The 22,255-nt window shown below is 43.1% G+C and overlaps 1 protein-coding gene across 3 annotated transcripts in view; it reads left to right on the forward strand.

Moving 5' to 3' along the window:
* tnpo1 (transportin 1) overlaps nt 1-21,747 on the forward strand; it is a 43,043-nt gene extending 21,296 nt beyond the window's left edge. The window contains exons 9-25 of one of the 3 annotated variants that reach the window (XM_061262601.1): nt 2,006-2,124; nt 2,782-2,842; nt 3,921-4,089; nt 5,955-6,107; nt 6,960-7,185; nt 8,759-8,930; nt 9,726-9,812; nt 10,210-10,317; nt 10,706-10,864; nt 12,130-12,217; nt 12,366-12,464; nt 12,810-12,905; nt 14,871-14,946; nt 16,538-16,637; nt 16,813-16,887; nt 17,208-17,342; nt 17,940-21,747. In XM_061262601.1, the coding sequence (XP_061118585.1) occupies nt 2,006-2,124; nt 2,782-2,842; nt 3,921-4,089; nt 5,955-6,107; nt 6,960-7,185; nt 8,759-8,930; nt 9,726-9,812; nt 10,210-10,317; nt 10,706-10,864; nt 12,130-12,217; nt 12,366-12,464; nt 12,810-12,905; nt 14,871-14,946; nt 16,538-16,637; nt 16,813-16,887; nt 17,208-17,315 (1,896 nt within the window). In that variant the 3' untranslated portion in view covers nt 17,316-17,342; nt 17,940-21,747. Of the gene's footprint in view, nt 1-2,005; nt 2,125-2,781; nt 2,843-3,920; nt 4,090-5,954; nt 6,108-6,959; nt 7,186-8,758; nt 8,931-9,725; nt 9,813-10,209; nt 10,318-10,705; nt 10,865-12,129; nt 12,218-12,365; nt 12,465-12,809; nt 12,906-14,870; nt 14,947-16,537; nt 16,638-16,812; nt 16,888-17,207; nt 17,343-17,939 lie in introns of those variants that run through there. The other 2 variants (XM_061262602.1, XR_009710130.1) reach the window with 2 other exon arrangements.
* The last annotated feature ends 508 nt before the right edge of the window (nt 21,748-22,255 follow it).

Here is a 22,255-nt window from a genome sequence, read left to right on the forward strand (position 1 = left end):
CCGCATTAATGCCCCTGCCACAGCCGCGTTAATGCCCCTGCCACAGCCACGTTAATGCCCCTGCCACAGCCACGTTAATGCCCCTGTCACAGCCACGTTAATGCCCCTGTCACAGCCACGTTAATGCCCCTGTCACAGCCGCATTAATGCCCCTGCCACTCCCAGTTACTGTGTACACTGCTCTGTGAGACGGGCAGCCAAAAGGCTGTCGATATTCACAGCTTTGTGCTCATAACCTGATGCAACTAGGCTTAATTAATGTTATTGCAGTGGTGCAGTCATAAGAGTACTGCCTTTTTCTCCATAGGAATGGCCTGCGCATTGTGTAGAATAACTTGTCTGGCTAATATGAAATGCCCCTCACGTATTGGTATGCATATCCCTTGATCTAGCTGTCTGGGAGAAGTCTGTAAAATGAGATTAGAAGCACCATCGTGTGGACAAATTCTAAATTGCAGTCTGCCATCAAAGTATCACCATTTTCCAGCTTAAAGGGATAAGTCACTTTGCATGGTTTTTTTAAAAATCATTTGCTTCAATTGTATCCTTCAGCACAACCTGTTTGGGCCAAGCAAAATCAAACACAAAAAAAACTAAACAGAAAAACCCGTTAATTATGCCAAAAAAAGAAATCTGAGTGAACTATGCCTAAACAAGCAGAATGTATTGGAATGACATGCCATAGAGTACAGTACATACAGTAGTACAGTGAGTAAGATTTTAATTAAATCCAAAGCCCACCAAATCCTTACAAATCTGATATTAATGCTTTTCTGTATTTCCTAAAGATGAAGTCAGATATGCTAGGCACGTTTCATTGTGCTTAAGGCTACTGATAGCGTTTCCAGTGAAGCATATAATTGGTTCTCATGCATAGTCCAAGAGAACTCCGGTGACAATGGCATAACGAATTGGAATCTGATGCCTTCTCAGACTGACAGACTTCCAAATGCGATGTGACAACACATTTTTAAGAGCAGTAGCGTAGATGTGATTCCCACCAGACACCAATCACAAAGTAGTATTAAACCAGAGAGTTTGCAACTGCAGTGTATTAAAATGCCGCCCGTTACTAGATAACCCCATGCTGCATTACGAGCAATTTTACTCCATAATACCTCCATAGGAACAAGAGTATTACCCAGAAGGCTCCACATACGATAGATAGGCATATCACAAATGCGTTTTAAGTCTGGTGTAATGAAATGCAGATTGCATCCTGAAGCCAGAAGGCAGCAGTAGCGTAGGTTTGAAAGAACCGCAGCTGAAACTCCTCGGCTTGGCTGAGATGCCCCTGGTGGTAGGAGTTCATGGTTCCCATGTCCCAGTTGTGTCACGGTGGTGACAGAACAGCAGCTGTTTAGTTGGGCCCTGTTTGACAGGCGTGCTGTAAGACTACATGGAGGATCTGCTCCATACAGTCGGCCTCTAAGCTACAGCTCAAACCCCGACAGGCGATTGTGTTTCCTGCAGGTCGCAGGGTTTGAGGTCATCCCTCGCCCAGTGATTAAACTGTAACAAAGTAAGGCATCTGTGCTCAAATGGAACTAGATGCTGATGGTTGTGTTAGGTATGGTAAAAAGTTCCGTAGACTCGAGACAATTTAATGCAACCCATTTTAAAGGTGCAGATGGAAACAAAAGAAAAAAACATGCAACAAAACACTTACAAAGCCATCTTCAGTTCTCATAGAACAGCGGTGAATGAGGCACATATCTATACACACATTCACAGCAGTCTGGGTAATTGGTTACAGTCTGTAGGCTCCAGACGAAATGTCAGTTTAAGCCAATAATTAACAACGGTGTCTTTACAGAATGGAAACTTTCATCTCACCAGCTCATATTAACTTCTAGCCTTGACAAATGTTTATTTATTTATGCTGTCTGTTCTCCTTGGTTCAGTTTGTATAGTATAGTTGACTTGGTTGACACTGTTAACTTGGTCCCAGGAAGGGAAGGTGCACTGTTGCCATAGTGACCTGTGACCCTGTGCTTGCCCTCAGTACATGCTGCTGCGCACCCAGGACCAGGACGAGAACGTGGCTCTGGAGGCCTGCGAGTTCTGGCTCACCCTGGCAGAGCAGCCTGTGTGCAAGGACGTGCTGTGTGGGCATCTCTCCAAGTGAGTGCCCTCCGTATCCTCATTACCCTCCATACCCCTCCATACCCTCCAATACCATCCATACCCTCCAACACCCTCCACTGCCCCGTTACTGCCCCGTGGGCTTTCTGCTCTTTGTTCCAACCGACGCCTTGTAATAATCAGAACCGCAAGCTAGTGCCTCTCAGATGAACAGGACTGCATACCTCCAGAGCTAGGATTGGACACAGTTTCTGTTGATTAGCGGATGACTTTCTACTATTATTTTCTGAATGGTCAATTTTCACACACGTTATCCATTGTGTTTTATGAACCAATACAATGTTAATACTGTGTTCATTTATGACTTATGAATTTGCCCCTTCTTTTGAGTAAAGTTCTTAAGACTTTTTTCTCTTTTTATAGGTATATGTTTTCAGGTGTTCGTAACTTTTGGTTTGTTCCCTTTCTCAAAATTGGAAGCGTTTATCTTGCGTATACCTAAAATTGGCACCTGTGGTTTAAAATCCACATTTTCTTTTTTGAGATTGCCATCTTTGTCTCCAGGCTGAGTTCAGGAAGGATGATTCAGCAACGTGTCTCAGTCTGAGTTTTCTGAGGCACTTATACGAGAGCAGAGTGGTCTTAAGAGTTTCCATTTCATCACTATTTTAATCTCTTTCCTCTGTCCTGCTCCAGATTGACTCCAGTTCTTGTTAATGGGATGAAGTACTCTGAGATTGACATCATTCTCCTGAAGGTAAACTGCCACCATTTACTCTCCTCGGTTCTTGTGTTTGCAACGTCCCTGAAGACAGGGTAGTACAGTGTAATTTTGAGAGGTGGTTTATGCAGACCGTTAGAGATGGATTAGTTTCATTAGGTTTGCATTCACAGAGGGTACCCACTGTCACAGAAGTGCACTAGACTGTGGACAGAGAGCAAGATGGGAGAAGCTTGGGAAAACAGGGGGGCTAAACAAAGGGGTTTGCCTGAAGAAATAAGAATTTCTGGTCTAATCCCATTTTTGGACATTCCAAGGGTTTTGGGAAGCAGAGCTTTGGTCTTGGGACATGGCGCTGGGAAACTGTGCCATCTGTCAGCCAGTAACGGTTATCTGGCAAGGACCTCACGCTTGGCTCAGGAACAGGAATACTGTACACTGCCATGTTCAACCTTTCCATTAATCATCATTATACTCATTTTGCCAGGTTTTAGAAATCATTTGTGAGTCGCTCTTTAAAGAAGTCTCATGCTTAATGCAGTCTGTAGTATGTGTTTATGCGGCATATTATGTGTTTATGCGGCGTATTATGTGTTTATGCGGTGCATCATGTGTTTATGCGGTGTATGAAATTTGTTGTTTTACCTTCAGATGCATCCATGATGCAGTGCTTCATGTGCAGTCTGGCCATATTGCCTGAAATGGGGCCATTAGAGATAGGTGTTTCCAGAATTTATTGAATCCTTTATTAGATAGTCTGTGTCAGGAAGAGAGAAATAGTGGTAGTTAATTTCCCTTCGGATTCTTGCATCTCCACATTTTTTGTACAGCTGTACCTGTTTTGCATTATACCTGCAGTATGTTATACCTACAGTATATCTGTGTGGCTGTTTCCAGGGGCATGTGAAGGAGGACAAGGCTGGTTTAATGAGCACTTGTTGTTTGGAAAGCAAGGGGGGGGAAATACCGCATTCAAGATAAAGCTGGAGATACCAAGATAGTCGTTCTTTGTTGCAATTGTAATAATCTAATTCAGAAATGCTGCCTATTCTTCGTAGTTGAGCCGTTCCAGTTGTGCGTTGTGTTATACCTGTATCTGCGTGTGTGTTTCCAGGGCGATGTGGAGGAGGACGAGGCCATCCCGGACAACGAGCAGGACATCCGGCCGAGGTTCCACCGCTCCCGGACGGTGGCCCAGCAGCACGAGGCCGACGGCATTGAGGAGGAGGACGATGACGACGACGACTTGGACGACGACGACACCATCTCTGACTGGAACCTGCGTGAGTGACACACTGCAGTTACTCTCTGTCCCACTGCTCTGTGTCTTACTGAGGGTCAGTGTAGCGTCGCTTCTGTGTAGTCCTGTCACTGCTGAAGCTGTGTGTGTGTGTGTGTGTGTGTGTGTGTGTGTGTGTGTGTGACACACTGCAGTTACTATCTGTCCCACTGATCTGTGTCTTACTGAGGGTCAGTGTAATGTAAGCCTGTTATCACTGCGGACACTCCTTCTGCAAGTATTGCTGTGGAATATTGTTTGGTAAACTACAAAATTATTTATAGTTTTGCTTGAGGTGGGAGCTGGCTTGTCCACACTGACATTACTCACTGACATTAGGCACGGACCTATGGCAGTCTCTAGCTTCACATACAAGTAGGTGTGCTTTCGTGAAAGGCTCGGGCATGATTCACTCCGATCGAGTTAGGCAGATGCTGACATGGACTGAAAATGTCTTCTGGTTGGGATTGTGACTAAAATCTTGGTATTTGGTTAGCCAGTAATTGCTGTCTAGATGGTACCATTTACTGGTTTAATGAGCCCTTATTGTACAACATTCATAAGCTAAAGCTGAAGCTGCCAAGATTTTGTCCCTCCTTGTTATACATTTAAATCAGCTTCAGAAATGTTGCTTATTCTGAACAGTTGTTAAAGATTGCATGAGTCACATGATTATGGTTCTATTATGCGTATGAACACGGCAGGCTTATTGGTACTGGATGCTTTTTTCTTTTTTTACTATTTGAGCAGCACTTTACAGTGTGGGGAAAGCTGTGGTCTGGTATAAATCATTAATAATTGCAGCTATTAATGATAATGGTAGTCATGAGAACAGCCGGCATCATTGTTTTGGGATATCAGCCTCCGCACTGACTGCCTGATTAGCAGCCCCTGATTCCAGCCTGTCTGAAATCGTCAGCATTGTCTCCACCAGGGAATAGCACTCTCCTCATTGTCTCCGTTTTTTCCATTTGTGTTTTTATCCTCCGTGGCCATTACACGTGGCTGTCTTCATTTGCGGAACAATTGCCTCTCTTTCCGCAGCGGTGCTTAATTGACGCCCCGCACTTATGAGGTATCAGTTAGCTCCAGCTTCTCACAGTCTTTGCTGCCAGCCGTTAATGTGGATTCTGAGCTTGTGGTGTGAGTCTGTGAAGGCGGGAGATGGTCTGCGGACCTCATTTGAAATGTGTGTGCGCGGCTTGGCCGGGATTAAAACGCTCAGCTGATGTGTTTTTTATGGAGATGCAGCGGTAGTGATCAGAACCCGCTCATTCCAGCCTCCTGTCTGCGTTGTGTGATTCATGTCCATGTCCTGCAGCACAGATTACATTCAGACGCCTGGGACACCGCACTTGGCAGGCACTGAGGGGGAAAGCCAAGCTTTCTCCCAGAGAATGAGAAACCTCTGAGCTACCGGCATTATTTTCTGTTGTCTTTCACGTCGTGGCGTTGTTCCGGGAGGGAATCTCACACTAGGGGAGAGAAGGGAAAACCCCTCCTAGCCCAGCGTTCTGTTTCTGGTCCTTTTTTACATTTCCGTTCCACCGCGGAGCCTGCAACCTGACGCAGTGCTCCTCTCCAGTTCTGAGACTATACACAGACTGTGCAGACGCGTGATCAGTCTCGATGAGGTGGGGTGTGATGCAGACGCTCCCTGTGTGGAATGAAGTGTCCAGTCCTGTTGCACTGTTTTAGCACGGCCATGTACCCATCCTCCAAGCAGCAGCGTGTAATGAATACATATCTCACACAGTCCTGTTCCAGTGTCTTGTCTGCCTGCCTGCCTTTAATCGGTTTTTGGGAATACCTGTTGTCTGAATCTCCTTTGTTGTGATAGAGGTGGTGAATTGGGCCTTTTCTCTTCAGGGAAGTGTTCTGCAGCCGCCCTGGACGTCCTGGCTAACGTGTTCCGGGATGACCTGCTCCTGCACATCCTGCCCCTGCTGAAGGAGCTGCTCTTTCACCCCGAGTGGGTCATCAAGGAGTCCGGCATCCTGGTGCTGGGGGCCATCGCTGAAGGTAGGTGGCGCCCGGTCGTGCTCTTCTAGAAACCTCTACTGTCCGTGTGGCGAGGCCAACAGGGCTTTTAACCTCAGGTTGCAGGCTATAGTCCAACGTGAGGTACTTGGTTAACTCCAGATATTTATTCAGTGTGTTAAGTCATCGCTGTCCCTATAGCCCTAGATATGTAAAAGAGTAGCTGAATGTCAAAGCCAATGGACATTAGTTCTTCAGTGGTACACCACTACGTAGGCCTCTGTAGGTTTGACAGTGAAATACTATCCGAGTCGTGATTTGTCTTTTTGGTTCCTCCTTGAGATAAAAGTGTGAAGGGCAAACTGGTACACACCCCAAAGTGTACATGTGATACCCATTTGACACACTGTGGACAGCCACACCCAGCTTTCGCCTGTGTTTAGAACTCGAAATCCAAGCTGTCGTAACCAAATGTTTCACATTCCAAACCATAACTGACCCAGATGTAGGTCGTATGACATGAGTTATGGTCCAGAAGATGCCAGTATTGGACAGTCCTACATAAGTTACAGGACAAAGTTTGGTAGTTCAGCTTGCAGGCACATACATTGCTGAATATGCAGTTTTTCCGCATGTGGCCAGAGAAAAAGAAAATGGTCCTACACAAATATAAAATGTGCTCCAGTGCTGGTTATGTGTTTGAATACTGAAAAGAAGGTCTTATTTAATGAATAACTGACAATGCAGTTTCATTCTTCTCAAGGTGTTTCAATAATTAATTCATTTGCCTTGGAAAAGACCTTTCAGACCTAACTGTAGGATGTGCCCTCAGCACGCTGTTAGTTTCAGTGATGTGGATGTTCATAGCCTGTGTCTCTGCCCCTTCCTCACCAGGCTGCATGCAGGGCATGATCCCATACCTCCCTGAGCTCATCCCCCACCTGGTCCAGTGTCTGTCGGATAAGAAGGCCCTGGTGCGCTCCATCACGTGCTGGACTCTCAGCCGCTACGCACACTGGGTGGTGAGCCAGCCGCCCGACACCTACCTGAAGCCTTTGATGACCGAGCTGCTCAAACGCATCCTGGACAGCAACAAGCGCGTCCAGGAGGCCGCCTGCAGGTAGGACCCCAAGGCTGCGTGGAGAGCCGGGCTCGCCCCGCTGGGCTGTCGGTTGAGTGTGGATACGACTCGACTTAAAACAGTTGATTTGTCTGCTTAATTTGGGTCTGTTCAGCCGTGTGTGTGTTGTTTTTGGCAAAGTCTGCCACAGGTTTCTCTTCAGTCAAACGAGTCAAACTTAATTTTCTCGTATTATAGGCAAAGGTATATTTTCAAAACTGCTATTCAGACGTGCCCGGGATCTTATTACGCAAAGCTGTTACTAGAAAATGTTAGGAATGTTTTATTCCATACTTTTGCCTCATTTACCATGGTCTATGTCAGTTCCTTTTACACACAAACCAGCGGGGTTTGGAAAGTAGCTTGATACTGTAAATTGTCCACTAGGGGGAGGTACTCCATTAATAAGTCGGGTTTGTGATTGCTTTCTGTGGCATGCAGATTCCGTATAAAATTAAGATGCCTTTTCCTTTCCGATAGCACTGTGCCATAATTATCCAATCTGGGCATTGTTTTTATTTGCCCTGTACTTGCAGTACCTCGCCACACGACAGCCTATTGTGAACTATTGATTTTCTCTGGGCGGGAGGCAGGAGCGGTGTTTGTGAAAACAGATGAGCAGCCCTCTCTGGGATTCCTGCATTCACACCGCTAATGATGTTTGAAAAGGTCTTAATGCCTGCGACGGCCAGCAGGCCTGGGCCTGTGTCATGACATGTGAAAGCACTTAGGAGAGGATGACATCCGCCCGAGCTCGCTCAGCCATGAAACTTTAATGCTGCCCTGATGTCTGGGAAACTCGCTATTGCTCCGTCGCCTCCCATCATCCTCCTCTCCCGCCCGGAGACGGCAGGCACGGCCAGGCCGTGAGCCCAGGCCCTGAGCCCACCCACGGGTCGAGTCATCGCGTTTTTTGGGGAGGTTTTTTTTGCGGTGAAGAGGCCCAGGTTAGGTCTGTTTCGGTTCACGCCCTAGATCAAGCTGTTGACTGGGAGCCTCCTTTCTGCTTGAGGTGCAGCATTCCACAGTGGCGTTGGGCTAATGGGCCTGCCCCAGCGCTGGCTGTGAGAGGCTGTGTTGTACCGCAGGAATGGGCTCACAGGCCAGGGGGCCCCCACTGCACCCTCCCCTCTGTGTGCTAGCTGCCTCCCGCCGGACAATGCTGTCCATGTGTGTCGGGCAACATGAAAACCTCATTCACAATGCCACTTGCTTCTTGCCTAATGAACATGTGCACTGCAGCAATGTGCACTTGCACTCTAACAACTGCTGTATCTGGCTTTGTCTTGCACCCTGGTGATATAAAAGAGTATTTTGGGGACAAATGTGATATAATTGTTAGTTATGAAACAGCGATGGGCGGAAGCCAGCGAGGCAGCTGTTTGATGTTGATTATCTCTGGGGGAGTAGCTCACACGGAAGACTACAGAACCCCAGCCAGGAGAGTGCAGCACAGGGAGAAACCTTTTAAAAATCCCCTTATCCCTTTCTCTTTCCATCCCTCTCTCTTTCCCCTTTTCTCTCTTTGCTACCCTCCCCCGTTCCCTCTCTCCTTCTCTCCCTCTCTCCTCAGTGCCTTTGCTACTCTGGAGGAGGAGGCGTGCACAGAGCTGGTGCCCTACCTGGCCTACATCCTGGATACCCTCGTCTTCGCCTTCAGCAAGTACCAGCACAAGAACCTGCTCATCTTGTACGACGCCATCGGGACCCTGGCCGACTCGGTGGGGCACCACCTCAACAAGCCGGTATGGAGTCCCACACACTCAGGGGAGGTCAGGACCCCCTTATGTGAGGAGGAGCAGAGAGGTGTTCACCTCCCTGTGATGGGGGGGGGGGGGGGGGGGTGTTGCACAACGGCTCGCTAGAACATGGCCCAATGGATTCCATTATCATTTTACTTTCAGATGTTTGAAAACACTAAAAATATTTTGGCATTTTATTTTGGTAAATACCTCCTGTCTCTTGGATATTAATGCTCAAACATCTTGCTGGAGATACCTGTACCTGGAGTAAAAAACAAACCTCTCTCTGCTACAATGAAGATATCAATATTAAAAAAGTAATTTGATGAAAATGTGGTACCTTTGATGCATACATGCTTTACATATACATATTTGCCTGAGGTTTGGTAGCTGACTCACCTTCAGACACATTATGAATGCTGTTATGTGGCAATAGATACTCAATTATATAAATAAGTATTTATGTAATACTGAACATGTTCAGCTGCTGCCTTCCAAGGTTTGTTAGTTAACTTCAAAACATTCTCTCAGCAATATGTTAGAAAATAAAACACTCAAACCATGTGCGCAGCATTAATCTTAAAATGGAAAAATGGTCAGATTTGGATCTAGCACAGTGATTTCTCAAGGGCTGGGCGATTTCTCGAAATGGCGATGAGCAGCTTGAGTTTTAACGCAGACCAGAGCCGCACGCTCCTAGCATCCTGCTTCATAGGAAGGTAATTGTATGAAATGAGATGTAATCACGGTGAGAGGAACTGTATGTATAAGTAATGCGTTGGGCCCTTTTGTCTCTAGGAGTACATCCAGATGCTGATGCCTCCTCTAATTCAGAAATGGAACCAGCTGAAGGACGAAGACAAGGATCTCTTCCCTTTACTCGAGGTGACCCTCCGCCGTTCCCGCTGCCCGGGGGAGGCGGTTGGGGAAAAGGAGAACGCAGAGGACGATGCCGGAGCAGGCCGTCGACGTGTTTTTAAAGCGTGCTTGTTTGAGCGTCACGTTCCCCTTGGCTTAGCGCACATACGCAAGGAAGCTTGGCTCCAGTACCTTGCAACAAGGGGAAGCGGTTGATTGTGCAAAGAACCCCCCCATTCCCCCCATTCCCACAAAAAAATAAGACTATGGTGACGTGATTTCCTCGTCAGCGTGAATGAAATGTAGCTAACTGGCAGATGTGTAGCTTGTTTGTGGTGCTGTGCTGAGCAGGTGTTTAATATTTCATGTTGTTGAGTTGTACTGTATGTTGCTCAGGTCTAGTGTTCTGTACCGTCCCCCACAGTGCCTGTCCTCTGTAGCCACTGCCCTGCAGTCTGGCTTCCTCCCATACTGTGAGCCCGTGTACCAGCGTTGTGTCAACCTGGTGCAGAAAACTCTGGCCCAGGCCATGGTAAGTAACCCAGAGGGGTGTGTAGCAGGCCTTTCCCTTACCTTTTTATCTGTGGCTCGGTGTCTTCGTCTGCATTTTAAAAGCCAACGTTTGGGTAGGCCCCAGAGCATAACCGACTCCACCGTTACATAAACAGAATGGCGCTTTTGTTCTGTTGTTTTGTTTCACTGCTGGTAAACAACCTCTAGAGCGTGCCAAACGGCTGTGTAAGCTGGCGGGGTGAAGGGGGGCTGGGGGAGGGGAGGGGGCGCTGGCTCGCTTTCTCCTGCAGGAAGGAGCAGTAATTCTGGGAAGGTGTCACGCCGGGCAGATGCCGGCCTTAAGTGTTTTATGCTGCCAAGCGTTCTGTGGAGTGGAATGTTTGTTAAACCCCCTCTCTCTCGCGTAGCTCCACAACTCGCAGCCAGACCAGTACGAAGCGCCAGACAAAGACTTCATGATCGTAGCGCTGGACCTGCTGAGCGGCCTGGCGGAGGGGCTGGGGGGAAACATCGAGCAGCTGGTGGCACGCAGCAACATCCTCACGCTCATGTACCAGTGCATGCAGGTAACCGGCCTCTCCATCCCTGTGTGCTTTCTGCAAATGCAGTGAGATTCTGTTGTGAAGCCTCCACAGTGTATGAGCAGAGAGTTATTGAGCTTTTAATACATTAAAACCTAGTCTGAAATGGTTGTTGTCCCAAGAAAAAGTAGATTAAAAAAAAAAAAAAAAATGATACATATACATATTTTAAATGGGATATTTTAGAATGTGGTCTTGAAGGTGCATCGCCACAGTGTGTGATCCAGCAGGTGCCGAGTGTTGTGAAGTAGTTTAATATGATGGAAAAAGCCATTGTGCAGGTAATTGCTGTCAAAGAGTTGGAAACATGGGGAAAATGGGAGGAAGGAAGTTTGTTACAAAGACTACAATAAATAAACTCAAAGGAATGTAAGAAAATAAGGCTCCAAATTCAGACAGGACATGGTGCTAGAAAGCAACACTGAAGAAACCTGGCGTTTGCCTCATTGGCTTTTAAACAATGTGAACTCCGTTACGCAAACCAGAACGGAAAAACAACAAACGTCAGCAGCACAGGAGAGGAGGGGCACTCCGCTGTGAGACCTAGGGGGCTGAGGATAAGACCACACCCAGGACCCGCCCGGTCTAATTATAGTATCAGCAGAGCGCAGCCCTGAAGGCCACATGAGAGCTGAGCCTCTCACGCTGAAGGGCCTAGTAGCCCTGCTTTTTAATCACCACGAGTGCCTTGGAGGCCATGCTTTGTTGCCTTTGGCAGGAAATGAGGCGATTAAGAAACAGGAAGTATTAGTTGGTTCTTGCATGGTGTCTGCTCAATATATGGGTGTGTGTAATTGTAGCCTGTATTGACTGCAAAATGACCCATATCTCTCATCTTGCAGTAGTACTTCTGGTCTGTAGTAATCTGAAAATAATATGAGAGTGAAGCTGATGGGCAGTGTTTGACCCTGCAAACATTTACTTTTATGGAGTGCGCCATTCACAGAGAGTTAGTGCAGTCCGTGTGCCTCCAAAGATGACAAGCGCTTGTGACGGATAGTCAGTACGCAGCGAGAGATAAACGAAGCCTTGCAAACAGTCAACATGGCCGTACTGCTTGGGCCTTTAACCTTTCTAACGCTGTGGTGAACTTACATCCTGATGTCATAGGGTTAAGATGAGCACTGGAGTGGATGTACGCTGCATATTGACCTGAACGTTTGAACCGTTGACCCTTCTGGTCACAGCCTTTGCCCAGTGCAGACGTGGCGTGTGACGGATAACCCATGTTGCCTTCTGCTTTCTTTCAGGACAAAATGCCGGAGGTGCGGCAGAGTTCGTTTGCCTTGCTGGGTGATTTAACCAAGGCTTGCTTTCAGCACGTAAAGCCATGTATTGGTATGTACGACCACTGGGGTTGAGCCTTTTATAGCCTTTTGTAGTTTGCCACAGTGAGCATTTGAAACTGAAGACAGGCTATTGTCCATATTGACACCCGTTGTAAATTGTTAAAATGTTTTTCTTTTTTTTTCCCCACCCCTAACAGCGGATTTTATGCCTATTCTGGGAACTAATCTGAACCCAGAATTAATTTCAGTGTGCAACAATGCAACATGGGCAATCGGAGAGATATCTATTCAAATGGGTAAGTACTTTTGAAGATTCGACAGTTTCTGAATTTGAATAATCACAGAAAACTTCTGAAAGCGCCCTCTGTAGCCTGGCATGTCTCAAGCATTACGTTGAGTCTAGAGTAGTCATCAATGTGGAATGCTACTGTGCTATTTTGGAGGTATACATGGGTATAAACTGAGGAATGATTTGGGAATGGTTTGGGAATTGTTCAGTCAGTCTGGAGACTTTCACACGCTGTAACTGGATATAAAGACGTGGTATAAAACCTGATCCCTGCAGCTGATGTAAATGGGCCTGCTCTTCTATCTGTGGCACACGCCAGGACTTGTTCCAGCTATGCTGTCTCCTCCCACAGGTGCAGAAATGCAGCCCTACATAGCCATGGTGTTGCACCAGCTGGTGGAGATCATTAACCGACCAAATACCCCCAAGACATTGTTGGAGAACACAGGTACCACACGGTGGCGCGTGTTGAGCTAGGCAGTCCTCAGGGAGGTGTTCACTGCCAGAGTGTGCCCGATCACAACCTGGAGTGCCTATTAATCTCACCTTAACTCCTAAGCTGTGCTTTACAAGCTCTGGCGGTTCCATGCCTTCATGAGTGCAATGCTACCGTGTTGACTGACTGCTTCACGCAGTCTGTTCCAAAAGGTAAAGGAGACCAAACCCAGGCCATACTGCCCTTCATTTTGAACGTATTGATACCGAACAAAGCTTGTAATTGTACACCCTCGGCATTAACAGAGCTGGTTTGATTATGTACACCTTCATGTAGCTAGAATTCAGCTAGTGTAAAGTCTTGGAGAAAAGGCATTAGAGAGATTTTTTTTATTTTTTTTTCATGAAAGTGTAGACCGAGACCAGTTATAAATCAATAGTCTTTGATTGGCAAAGTAAATTGTTCTTTTTTACCGCTCATATTAAACTATAAATGTTTATGAACATTCAAAAAGTACTACTGTTAGAGCAAGCAAATCCAAATATATTTTTTATGGTTTTGAGAGAAGTATATAGCACCTGTATTTAGCATTATGTTCGCCTATACATTCTTATTACAAAGCCTTAAGAGGAAACTGCATTCAGTCTCTAATCCAGACGTGCAGTGTCCAAACAATAAGGGTGAAGTGTATAGCACTTTTGACTAACTCTTAGGGAAACTGTAGAGCATTCTAGATGTGTTCCTGTTTGTTTGTCAATTTATTTATTTGTTGTTTAAGTTACTGTTTTAAATGTGAATGCATATCTGCAAATAGATGTTGAATGTTGTTTAGTTAAGGATGGCAAATGTTTAATGCAGGATATCTGATCTTTGATTACAAGAAACGCATGGAGTGTAATGCATTCCAACCAGAGGAGAGAGATTTATGAGCACAAAACATTGTAAATTATGAGTAAAAAAAAAACAAACAAAAAAACATTGGAGACTTTATGCATGGGTGGATTGGCATTGGTCGTATTAATGTAAAAGCATACAGTATGCGCCTGCCTACCACTAGTATGCCAGTATTCAAATTTAACGATGTAGTTTTGATTATATCTCTGAACTGAGCACTTTGGTAAGCAGTTAAACCCACCCGTTTCAGTGAAATGAAGTTAAGTGAAATTGCATTATAAAGTACAATGGAACTGAGATCATTCCAGAAAGTGTATTGCAAAACAGCAGCTTGTATTGCTGCAGCCAATCAGAGTATCCTGCAGTGAACCTGTTTCTAATGAGCATTCATCTGCTTTCTGCATGTTTCATTGGATTGTTCATAAATGCCTGTTTTAATGAGAATGTTGCATAGTTTGTGTCTCTTAAACTTAGGTCTCCCTCCTCTGCTTCATAAGAATCTGCTGGAATCTAGTGTTCTCCATGTAGTTGGCTTGGAGTAATCTTTAAACCATTTCTTTTTTCTTAAGTAAGATTAACCTTTTTGTGAGTTTAAGGGAGAAAACTCAGAAAGCTCAATAGTACTGCTCAAAATTGTATTTCTGTTTTTAGAAGCTTTGCAATCAATTTTTGGAATTGATAATAACTAGTTATTTTGGTATTTTGCCAAAATAGATTTATTTTTTAGATCAAGAAAGACAATATGCCTTAACTGATTTATGTTCCAAGCATTTTATAATTTCAGCAAAGTGATATTATAATTCTCAAAGAAGGAATTGGCTTTTGCCTTTGGTTACATTGCGTTTTCAGGTGTTCTCCCTTAAATGTTTTGTTTGTTTTAGAGTATCATATTTTACATCCCCATTAGTCTGGGGTAGTAATGATCAGCACTAGTGAAATCTTATGTTTATTATCATACACAGATTCTGTTGATTTCTGTTTCTGAGTTATTTGTTGTTTTTTCTTTATTTTTTCTCCTCCCCCTCATTTGCTCATGTCTTGGTTGGCGTTTGGTGGTGTATAACCGTGATTGCGTTACCTTAGCAATAACAATTGGTCGTCTTGGTTACGTTTGTCCTCAAGAGGTGGCTCCCATGCTACAGCAGTTTATAAGACCCTGGTGTGTATTATTCAATCTTTTATTTAATTCATTTCCTCTTCACTCTGCGCTCTGTCTTTCTCTCTTTCTTCCCCTCTTGCTGTCTTTCACTCTGAAAGAACAATTTTCTGTTTCTTAAAATCACAGTCCTTAATCATTGCCAACCATGTGACTAATCCTGTCCTTTTTAGGTCTTGTGATTTTTCCTTAGTAGCACCTTCATGTATTATATATTGATTTATTTATTTTCATTTTTGTCGTTGTTTATTGTCGCTAACAACTAAATAGTGCATGGGATAAGATTGTCACATGCTTGCTGGTTCGAAAAAGGCTTGTTAATATGCCAAAAAATAGAGCATTTTCAGTCCACAAGAACAGTCTATCCAAATGCATGCCTCTATTCCAGAATGTTCCAAACCTCCTTATGATAATATTAAATTGGTTTACATAAGGTGCTATTAGTAAATATCTTTGTTAAATGTGTTTATGGTAGAGGTTAATGTTCTTTGAGCATAATAACAAATGTTCTCATACAGTAGGTTTAGTCAGCTTTGAACTGAGAGTTTTTCCTTTCTTTGCCTTCTATTTATTGTGCATGTGTTTAAAATGTATGCTGGGTACTGGTTTAGTCTATAAAAGTTAATGCATTTCTCTTACACATACAGAACTGTTTTTACCCTTACTAATGGCTTGAATAATAACATATGTTGACTGTAGGTGTAGTTTATTCATCAGTTAAACCAGATTGGAGTTACAATTCCAGTGTTAAATATTGTAGCTTCATCTTCTTCTGAACATAATTTTAAAGCTTTTTTTAGACATGATGCTTATCATATGCTGTATTTGATAAATGCTGGACAACACCTATTAAATACATATTTTTACATACTTGAAGTTTATAGAATTTCAGATACAGCAGAACCTCAGAGAAACAAATATCATTTTTGGTCTGACCAGTCAACCGAACAGGATGTGAACAGTAGCAGATGCAACAATGCCTTTTCAAGGGTCTTATTATAAAGTGCATATATTATCCTTGTTAGTTCATAAAGCTTTAGCATTCATTGGAAAGAAGTTGAAGTTTACATGGAAATTCAAAATCTGAGCATCAGTACATTTTAACAAATCTCTGTAAAAGCGAATTATCAAATCTTATTATCAGGAGGCAAGTTATCCAGGAGGAGCTGTATAAGTGAAATATAAGTGACTAATAAAGGAATTTGATTAAAACTGGTACAGTTTGACTGGTGCAATTCCCAGCAGCCTCCACTCTCAATGTTTGTATCTCAGAGGTTCTACTGTTGCATAATTTTCTGTAACAATTAATGGTGTGCTTGAAATGATTACTTTTGTGTAATATTTTAGCTTTAAGTGTATGACTTGTAGTTGTATTTTAGAATTCTGGATAACATAATAATATTGATCTTTCTGATAAATGAGGAGCCTTAAGGCTGTATTATTACAACTACATAGAATAATATATAAATACAGGATGCACTGTTGTGTAATGATTGAAATATTTGTGGAATTGTATGCGGGCTGTGAAGTAGGACATTGCTGTCATGGTGGACGGGGATTTCCCTTGTGTAAAGGCATGTGTTCCCATTGGCAGGTGCACCTCTCTACGCAACATAAGAGACAATGAGGAGAAAGATTCTGCATTTCGAGGAATTTGCACTATGATCAGTGTCAATCCAGGAGGTGTGGTTCAGGTGATGCTCCCATCTGTTCTCCTGCATTACCTCCCCACCCCCTGTATGTGACTGTGGGTCAAGGGGAGTCCTTAGGAAAACTAGCTTAGCACAGATCGTATGTACTTTTCCAGCACGTTAATGATGGAAAGCACCAGACTTCTTCAAATATATGGGTTTTTCTTTCCCTCCCTAGGACTTTATATTTTTCTGTGACGCCGTGGCCTCATGGGTCAATCCAAAAGATGATCTACGAGACATGTTCTGTAAGGTAAAGAAGGTCCTTTGGAATATGGATAAACATTAGGTCCCATCATGTGCAAAGACCTATGCTTGTGCACTTGTCTAAGAAATATAAAAATAGGAAATGCTTTGCAAACTCCAAACTGCATTATTTTTCAGTCTGAACTTGAAAGCTGGGAACACTATTGAGTGATTAATTTTAGGCCCGCTCACCCAGCAAGGTGAAATGGATGATAGCTTGATAATTCTTGACTTAAATGTGGGGGAGGCTGTTCTGAACCCAATGGCAAATTTCAGTGCTCTGTGTTTTCATGGAAGGGAATTCTGAACTAATGTGTACTATTTCAGATCCTCCATGGATTTAAGAACCAGGTGGGAGATGAGAATTGGAGGAGATTCTCAGACCAGTTCCCCCTGCCCTTAAAAGAGCGCCTGGCAGCCTTTTATGGAGTGTAAACCAGCCAGAGAAGGCCTGTCTTTGGGGTATGTTCCTATCGTTCACTGTGTGACAATTTTTATTTGTCAATGAATGCATTCATGCCCCCGTCATCTGGTTAAAAATTAAGCCCTGGATAACAAAGCCTGTTATAAATGAAGCTGCACCCTGCACCCTGTTGCTTTCTGCTTGCAGAGAGCCCTGGGGTCAGCCTTGCTCAAATCACCTGCACTGTGTACAAATGCTTGAAAGCTTTCATTTCCACTTGGCCTTCACTTTGACATGAGTTGACTGGAGTTCATACCTCCAAATGTTTGGGCCGCTTGCACTCCTGCCGCAAAGAGTATCTATCGTGATGGAACGTCAGGAATGTCTGATACAGACTAATCCATGTCATCTCCCCCAAAACTTCCTTTATTGAGTCCATCTGTGGGAGGTGCATCAAAGCAAAGCAAAATGTTTCCGCTGTTTCTTCCAGTTTTGTAAATAACCTGTAAATAACACATGAAAAGGGAACTGAACAGAAGGTGCTATGTGAAAGTATATTATTTATTATGGTGTGGGATAAAAACCTCCACACCAGTCCAGTCAGTTTCCATGTCCTTTTGGGTAAAAATCTGATTCCTGTTCCTTTCTCTTCCTAGGTTATACACTGTGGGAGACAACGGGGAGCCTCTAGACCCAGGGAAAACGTTACCCTTTGCTTGGGGGAAGGGTAGACCAGTGGGGTGGGGGGACACGGAGCTGTCCCAGCCCCTCTGGGTGGGGTGGGAGGGAGGTGTTAGCCGTGGCGCTGTTTACACACAGGTGTAACAGAAAATCGCCCGGCCAATTAGGAGGGAGGAAAAAATTAATCTTTTCAAAGCTCAATCAGATGTTAAGAAGTAAACGCAGATTATTTTCATCCAGTTCTAGGGCAAATCTGTGTAGAAATCTAAGGAAGCAAACCTCTGGGAATTATCTTCTTCTTTTTTCTTTTTTTTCTTTTCTTTTTTTTTTTTTTTTTTAAGTAAAATGCTGGGTTTAGACTTAATGGGGGGTGCACAGAAAGAAAAAAATGTCTGTGAAAGAGGTTTAAGATGAGGCTACTAAATCTATAAGTATCAGTCAGAGCATACAGTACATAAGGACATAGGCATGGAATAAATCTAGACAATTGCATGTAAATGAAGAATACACAATGAAGCAACGGTCTCTACGCTAACTGTGTTTTGTCTCTTCAGTGCACAGCTGCTAGCAAACAAAGAGCAGTAGACGATGGTTAAGTAAACGCTAAAACTGTCATATTAAGGAACGAACAGTCTAATCAACAGAGCCTGTAAATCAGTCATGTCTCTTTCTGCATATCGGGAATTAAACCCATCTTCATATCCTCACAATTGAACCAACATCTTCTGAACATTTTATTAGTCAATGGCTGTGGACTCGTACAGCTTGACAAATGTCACGCAGGTGCATTTGAGTTTCTTTGTTGTGGTGGAAAGTCGTCTTAAGAAAAGTAGCATGCTTGCATCAGTGGGGATGGAATACATGGATGGTAATGTGCTGCACTGGGTTTGTGTTGCATTAAGATTCTACAACTCATTTTTTTTTTTTCTGTTGCAGTAGAGCTCCTGATTTTTGTTAAGGATAGGTTTAAGTACAGTAGTTCCAGTAAGGCCTATATCTGTAGGAAATAGCCTAGGACTAAGGTTGATAAGTGTCTGTAAACCTGCACAGTGTAGAAAGCCGATTTACCTGTGCAAACTTTGCTTCTGTGCTGTCAATGTGATGTGCTTTCTGCATGGACATATACTAGTGAATAATACCAGACTTTCTTGAGACTATAAAAAGCCGTATGGTAAAGAGAACTGTCAAGGGCTTTGTTGAACATTAGGTGGCAACCTAAGGACAATGGTCAAAGTCTGTTCGCTGTTCTTGGTGGTCAATCCCCACTCAACATTATTTTCATTTTATTATTATTTTCTTGTTCAAAGCATGATCTTTTAAGATGCTTATTATTTTTATTGTAATGTAATAAGCAGGGTACTCAGAAACTTGATCCACGCATGTTGGTGGCCCTTACTACCCTAAGTAGATGAATGGGTACTATGTAGAAGAAGGTGGACTACTATCCTCCATGACATATTTGGCTTATTGACTTCTCAACTCTTTCAGTCCATGTTGTGAGAGTATCCCCATGTTTATTTCCCCTTTCCCTTCACCCTAATGTGTATTTTGTTATACTGTTTAATACTGTGAACTTGGGACAAAATAGATCTGGTACTTGTGTGTTTTGTTTTTTGATTCTGCAAAAGTGCAAGTGTTGAATTCTTGTATCGTCTGATTGTATCCCATGATGAATATGGGTTGGGCTTTCGTCAACCGTGTAAAGCGCTCTGCTGGCCGGAGTGTGGCCTGCAGTGGTCCTCCATAAGGCACATGGATATGTCATTTAGGGGCATACCTAAGTACATGCATACACCTCTAAAGCCATAGCAGCCTCCTGCAAATTCATAGGTGTCCCATGCTAACACTCGAGTCCGATTCCTCTACCTTGCATGTTCCCGTTCTGTGTGTTAGTGGTGAGTGGCATAAACTGTTGCACTGACTATGTTAGACTAAGTTTGTGTGTGTGTGTGTGTGTGTGCATGTGTGTTTGGATTCTTAAGGGAATATTTCTTTTATTTTTTGAAGAAATATGTTTGAGTGCATGGGAGCATGCCCACATTCCTCAGTTTTCACATCTTTTAAGACATTATGCCTCCACCAGCCACTGGTCCATCCTGTGTTTTAGTAAATAAAGAGGCAAAATGGTCCTAGAATATACCGGTATTCATAGACATACACCTTTCTGTTGTGTGTGGTCGCAGTTGTCATTACACGTGTTTGACTTCGTTTTCATCTCCCCTACGAATAGTGAATTGATATTATACTCACCACACACCATTGGAATCAGATGACAAAACGTAAACTGAAATTCCCTCTTTCTAAATCGTCATGGTCCAAGTGAAAGCTGCCACTTAAAAGTAGGGTTTTCATGGCTGTTTGGATAAGTGCAATCAAAGCCTGTGTAGATTGAAATTGATTACTGACTATTTTGTGTCATTGAAATTTATATCAGGTGGGGGAATAAGAAAAAAAAAAAAGAGAAATGATGCATTACAAGATGCAAATTTCCATGCATTTGAGACTAAAATTAGTCAACTTGAGTATTTATTGTTATTTATTTTAAACTGACATTTTGTTTATCTGCCTTAGATAATGAATCACTTGAAAGAATGGACAGTGTAAAGGCAAAACAATATATAAACATCATGGGATATATGAAGCGCCCGTTTCTGTGGTTTTCATGTTTTTGTGTTGTGTGAATGTTTCTAAAGTTGTGATACTTTTGTCTTGTCACATTCCAGCTGTTTGGCATGCTAAAAGCACGGCTTAATTTTGTCTGCTACTATCACACTGAATAAAATGCTGTTGGTGTCCTGTCTTACAGATATGGCCGCTGCTAAGTGATCATGTAGTTTTCTACTTGAATATTTTTTTGTTGTAGAAACCTCAGGAGGTCCGTGTTTACTGTTATTTTTATATGTATGCCTTCTCCATTCGAGCTTCCCTTATGAAGGACTCTAACAGTAATAGACTGCAAAGCAACTCCTGTTCAACCCTGAATAGAAAATTTGCATGGATGTTAAATTTCAGTAATCTTTCCTGTCTCAGGGAAAAGTGAGAATAATGTCTTTGCTTTTATGACTGACTATAGTAGACAGGAAAATGCCAGGTGGCACTAAAGAGAACACCCTTTGTTTTACAATGAGAGTGTTGAGATTAAATTATATGAGTACTCATCCAAGTCATAGGCTGGGGAAAAATATCAGCTGAATAAATCTGGCACAATTTAGCTGGGGGCACAGTGATTTTGACTCCATGTTTTTTTAGTGCAGTATTTACTTTGATGCCTTGAAAATCAGCTGGATAGTTTAACTGGGAATTGTATTGGCTTGTTGGGAGAAAATGCACATTGCACATTGAGCTCATTTTCTCTCGTATGATTAGAATTGGGGTTGAAGAGGCTTTTCTTAGGAAAAGAGCTTGAATTAAAGCTTTATGAAACTCATCCAAGTTTCCTAATACAGCACCAACTACTGTAATGTTAGAATGTTTCCTTCAAAACATCCTCCAGCAATCTTCTCTAGCTGTGTATACTTGACTAGTATTTCTTGAAGTCTGCCTTCATACTTTCGCTAACATGAGAGAACTTCATTTTGAATAGTAATATGGTTTTAATTTTTTGATAAGCTGCTGAATTTTAAGGAAAAAAATTTTGGGGCCACCAAATATTTTGGATCATGCAAAGAATATATATTGTACTGTAGTAATTTTGTAATGACATTTGTATGATGTAGTGATAGATGTGAATGTTAATCACTGCTTGGATATGTACATTGTTGAAAATAAATTGTTTACATAAAAGTGTCTCTCTTATTGCAGCTATCACTGGGAAATGGAGCAGTGGTCATGTAACTGCCTTTTTCCTGACAACTGCAGTCATTCTGTTTGATATGTGGATTCGAATGAAATGATTGGTGAACTGATTCCCTGTGCTACAACAAAGGAATTACTTCATCCAACAACTGTTTTAATGCCTTTTAAGCTACACACCAAGTTCCGCTGTATTTTTAAATGGGTCTCCGGTGTCCTGTATTTGGTTTATCCATTTACACACTCAGTTACTGATTCATACAGCCGTTTCTGCTCATTTCTAACTTTAACACTCAGGGAAGCATGGATAGCCACTGGGCAAACTGAGGTTGATGATAAAGGGCACAGTAGCAAACCAACCATGGTTCACGGTTAAGAGTAGTGTCACACAAACAATGCTGAATGTGACAAATGCTGAACACTGCTGTCACAATTATTAAAATTTTACATCAAGCACACTTTTTCTCTGCAGGCCAGTATGAGGAATTTGCATCTGGCC

This window comes from Conger conger, chromosome 12 (assembly GCF_963514075.1).
Source record: "Conger conger chromosome 12, fConCon1.1, whole genome shotgun sequence".
Lineage (NCBI taxonomy): Eukaryota > Metazoa > Chordata > Actinopteri > Anguilliformes > Congridae > Conger > Conger conger.